This window comes from Austrofundulus limnaeus, unplaced genomic scaffold (assembly GCF_001266775.1).
Source record: "Austrofundulus limnaeus strain Quisiro unplaced genomic scaffold, Austrofundulus_limnaeus-1.0 Scaffold165, whole genome shotgun sequence".
Taxonomy (NCBI): Eukaryota; Metazoa; Chordata; class Actinopteri; order Cyprinodontiformes; family Rivulidae; genus Austrofundulus; species Austrofundulus limnaeus.
This window is the reverse complement of record NW_013952567.1, coordinates 470,083-474,894: the sequence shown is the minus strand read 5'-3', so window position 1 is coordinate 474,894 and position 4,812 is coordinate 470,083. Positions and strand designations below refer to the sequence as shown.

The window sequence follows — 4,812 nt, the reverse complement described above, 5'->3', positions numbered from 1 at the left end:
ACTAAAGTGACAAGCGTAGCGACTTTTTGTGTAATAAACAAACCCCAGAGTTTTTCCTTCTGCGTTTATTAAGAAGCTTATTTGATTTTTATCATCTTCATACTGTGCAACAGCTTGTTAACCCTTGATTTGTTTGAGATTCAACCCTGCTTCTTCATTTGTTATGAGTGTTGTGTTTCTGCAGTGTCAGGCCTGTTGTTACAGCTTGTATATCTCCTGTTGTGTCTCCTGGGGTTGATAGAAACTGGGTAGAGAATGTGTTGTTCTTGTGTAGAAGAATTTCTATGAAAAGAATTGGAGAGGAATTGCCAGAGAGAGGTTTATCATCGGGGATGATCTGTTATCACTGTGCTGTCAAACAGTGTATGTGAAGACTCCTCTTCTGCTTTCCCAGTGCACCTTCAGTGCACATATCCACAGAGCTGTTCTCTCTATTTCAGGCAGGGAGGAGAGAAAAGAGGAGAATAGAAAGGATGATAGTGTGAGTCCAGCTGGTTTTATTACAAGGTGTCTGTTTTTTCTTCAGGGTTCCAAAGTCCTCTCTGATGACGGCAGTCTATCAATAGCCAGTGCTACCTTTGAGGACGCTGGAGAATACGTGTGTGTTGGAAATGTTTCCGAAGTGGCCGGACTGACAGCCCAGGCCAGTGTGAACCTCACCGTAAAAGGTAACAAGATTAATACACAAAATTGTCAWGGAAACAATCACATTAGCATCTTAAACAATTTTCTCAAAAARGTGAAAAATTCATAGGAATAAAACAGGGTTTCCCCTAGAATTTTTTAAACCGTGGTGGTGGTAGGCTGTTTTTTTCCCCCCTGTGGGTAGGGGCTGGGGTGGTTGACAGAGACATTTAATTATAAAACATGATTTATTTTATGCTAATCTGAATCAGTTTAGTGTATTTTGTAAATATATTTGACAGTTTTGTAGGAATGAGCACATTTATTATGATTATTCAAAATAAACCTGCTTCTTATTTCTTCTGAAACATGTTTAAAAGAAAATATTATCAGTAAAAAAGCCTCAAATCATGTCTTGTTTCTACAAAATGTATTTGTAACACTGCAGAAGAACTCTTAACTCTTGTAGATATAAAAGACAACAGTTAAAAATGCAACTATCCAAAAAAAACTTCTTTCAGTCACTGAAAATAATTTATTTGTCACATTTTAAATCTGGGCCCTAAAGGGTTAATGCTCCTGAAAGCGTCTCTGTCTGCTGCGGCTCAATGGTGTGTGACAGAGAGGGGAGAGGAGCTTGCTCAGCGTGTGGATCAACAGCAGATCATTCTGTCTGGATTTATGGTGTTTTGAGTTCACAAACAACTCTGGTTACTTTTTTAAAAGTTGAGGGACATTACATTAGCTACATTAGCTACATTAGCTCATAGCTGCGCTTCTGATCAGCACTATTTTTAGAACAGGCATGGAGTCGCTGACTCCCGGTCACATGCAGGCAGAGCCGGCTCTTGGCATAGGCGAACTAGGCGGTCGCCTAGAGCGCCATCTGCTAGAGGGGGCGCAGAACTGCAGAAGAAAAAAAAGTAATTATTTGTAATCCCTGGTTGTAACTCTGCTCAGCGCCCCTTTCAATTAGCTTTGTCTTAAAAAACTATAATGAAGTATTACAGGAAAAATAAACTACTCCTACTACTAATCCTGCTCTCATCCATTCTGACACAGTGAGGACTGAGTTTGTCAGCCGAGGACCTTATGAGGTAAAATCAGACTTATATTTTCCAAAAAGAGAGGACCTTCTAAATCTTTGCGCAAATTATGAACAGGGTCTTTTGTTTACCCTTGTCGTTTGATTTAATTATATTTATTTATTCATTTAATTTGTTGTGTGATGTATGTTTGTGTTTAAAGCAAATAAATCAAAGTTTACCATAGTAAACTAGTGGGGGGTGGGGGGGTGCCCTTCAACTCGCCTAGGGCACCAAAATGGCTAGAGCCAGCACTGCACGCAGGTCTGTGTTGGTGATTCTTGCTGTAATTATTGATAAGGTAAACATGCTGTAGCTTCACCTGTCGTGTCTTCCTTGAATGAAAAAAAAAAAACAAAGTAGCTTTGCAAAGCTGTCGCAAACTTACAGTTTTCATCGAGCGTCACATCACACACAATGGTGCGGCTGCTTTTTTTTCTTCATTTTTTTTCTTCACTCACCTTGCTATCTTTGTGAGGATTACACACACAGACAGCGCTTACAGGCTGTCTGCTCACAAGAACCCGTGGTATTGGGTTTTCAAAATAAAGTATATCTTAACTGTTCATTGATGTTTAAATAGGATTTCAAAGTCTGATCATGGYTAGTATAAGAGCGCAAATATAGGATATAAATATATATGATATGCTTTACATTGTTTAAGCCTAATATAGGCCTATTATTAAAAAAAGGGCAAGAAACTTTATTCTGAAAGTGTGGCGGCTATGATTTTTGCCGTGATAGTGTGCCACAATCAATTACATGTAGGGGAAACCCGGTAAAATGCAAAGGCTATGGACGCCAAACTGAGAAATTTGAGAAATACAAGTTTCAGAGCATTGTATTCTACTACTGAGAGTTAGTTTTTCTTTTTTATATTTATGAAGGTGTTTTATAATTTACAAAGCTGTTGACAGGCAATRGTTGGATTTATTACAACATGGCTTGGCAATAAAGGAGACAGTTTTTTTTAACTGGCCTCTACAGTCCAGAACCATCAGTCAGTAAACACGCCTGATAAAGCAGCCATATTACTGGCTTTAAAATTTAAACGAGCATGTCAAAATATTGACGTCTATCTTAAAATCATTACACGTCCTACACAAGTTTCAGATAATACGTTGTTTAAAGGATGTACAAATTGKGACACCATTGTTTTATTTAGACTTTTGTACAATTTTGGAAAAAAGATGCATGTTTCATAAACAAGCATATGAAACATACAACTTTTTTCACACAAACATGAATAGAATAGAATAGAATATAAGTAGAATAACACATGCCACATGGTGTGTGCGCATACACACACACACACCATACAACATAGGTGGATGTTAGAAAGTTCAGAGTACTATTTTAATTTCAGAGGGTGTAGGTTGTATATTTGACAGAAGAGCTTTAAGTGAATGGTGCTTCCTTCCTATGATTCACTTCAATCTGAGATGATGATCGTGATATTTTTGCTGCATTGTTCGTTTTGTTTGCTGAACACTTTCCAACTTCCTGTCCAGGAAAACCAATRATTGAGCCTTCTGCTCCTGGAGAGGTGGTGAACGAAGGAGACACTGTGACGCTGAAGTGCTCGGCTTATGGATTCCCCAAACCTCAGTTCACCTGGAACCCCTCAGGAAACCAGGTACGGTTGTGTCAAACGACCAAGACAAACAGGAGGAAAAATGAATCAGATTTACCCCTTTTTTTCTGCAACCTGCTTGAAAGGGATGGAAAACCTATGTTAGTGTTTTCGTTTGTGTCAAAACGTGATGTTTAAAGGTATGAGATTTTATTAAAACCTCATATTTCTATGTTCAAAACTTCTAATACTTTAAATGCTTGGAGAAATTAAAGAAAACACTGTGACTGCTGGAAATGGGCACCAGTGACCCACGTGACCCTGAAAAGGAAGAAGCGTGTACAGAAAATGGATGGATGGATGGATGGATGGAAATTAAAGAAAACTTCATAAAACAGCTTTAGAAAAACTTAGAGTTCGGCATCATGATTTAAAAACTTTACAGAGTGATGAAATAAGATCAAACTTTAATGGTCCATTTGATAAACAGATGATATTTTAAAGAAAAAGAAAAATAAGTAATGAATTCAGCTTTTTTTAAATCACTTCAATCTGAATCATGAAACAAAAAACTAATAGATGCTTAATGCGTTTAATTACAATGCAATCTGAATGGCACGTGTAATTTTGTAAGAAATAAAAAAGTGTTTTCTTATGTTCATTTCTTTTCATTACTAGCGTGAGTCAGTGTCAGTGGAAGGTAACAAGATAGTGAGCACCGTGACCCTAGAGGCTACGGCTGATGTCATTGAGAATGGGGTGACCTGTGAAGCCTCCAACGAATATGGAAAAGATAGCCAGAAATTCCCCGTATCTCTTAAACGAGGTAAGTGTAAAATCTGTCTAACCAATTACCCCCTCCCCCTCCACACACACACTCAAGTCCACATTTATACAGAATAAAGCAAGGTGCATCTAAAAGTAGATATGGAAATTTATCACACAAGTTATTCATGGGAAAGCTTCTCCGTGGGCTCATAAAATGTCTCAGCATTTTGGCTTTTTTATTTTGTTGTTTTGACCCAAAGATCAAAGCTGACATTTTTTTTCTGTTAGTTTTGACTCATAAAAATTGTGTTTATAGTTTTTTTTTTCCAACAAGGGATTTGTTTTTGTTGTATAATCATACATCAAGTGAGAATGAAAGCTGAATTAATCCAACCTCTGTGCTTGAACTGCTTTACTCCTTTGTTCTTCATGTTTGTGTGGTGAATGCCGCTCTGTATTTGAAACAGAGGAACTGATTTACTAACAGCTGTCGCCACTCATTCCTTGCTTTTTTGCTGGTGCTGTGTTGCAGCACTGTACCTCAAACCTTTCCTCTGTTTCTTCTCTGTTTTGCAGCAGGTGGCAGCTCAGCTGAAGGTAGAGCCTTCTCCCTCCTCCTCCTCCTCTCCTCCCTTCTTCTCTCAGGACTCTGTGTTGTAGAGACCCTGTAATTTAGAAACTTCCCATCCATTCATCTCCTCTCACCCTCAACCGTTCCATTTTTTCCCCTCACACACACACACACACACACACACACACACA

General features: G+C 38.3%; 1 protein-coding gene across 1 annotated transcript in view; it reads left to right on the top strand.

The window, feature by feature from the left end:
- bcam (basal cell adhesion molecule (Lutheran blood group)) overlaps positions 1–4,812 on the top strand; it is a gene marked incomplete in the record, with an annotated part of 60,778 nt that overhangs the window by 49,463 nt on the left and 6,503 nt on the right. The window contains 4 exon segments of the mRNA XM_014017293.1: positions 527–668; positions 3,221–3,345; positions 3,961–4,108; positions 4,627–4,647. Coding sequence (XP_013872747.1) covers positions 527–668; positions 3,221–3,345; positions 3,961–4,108; positions 4,627–4,647 — 436 coding nt within the window.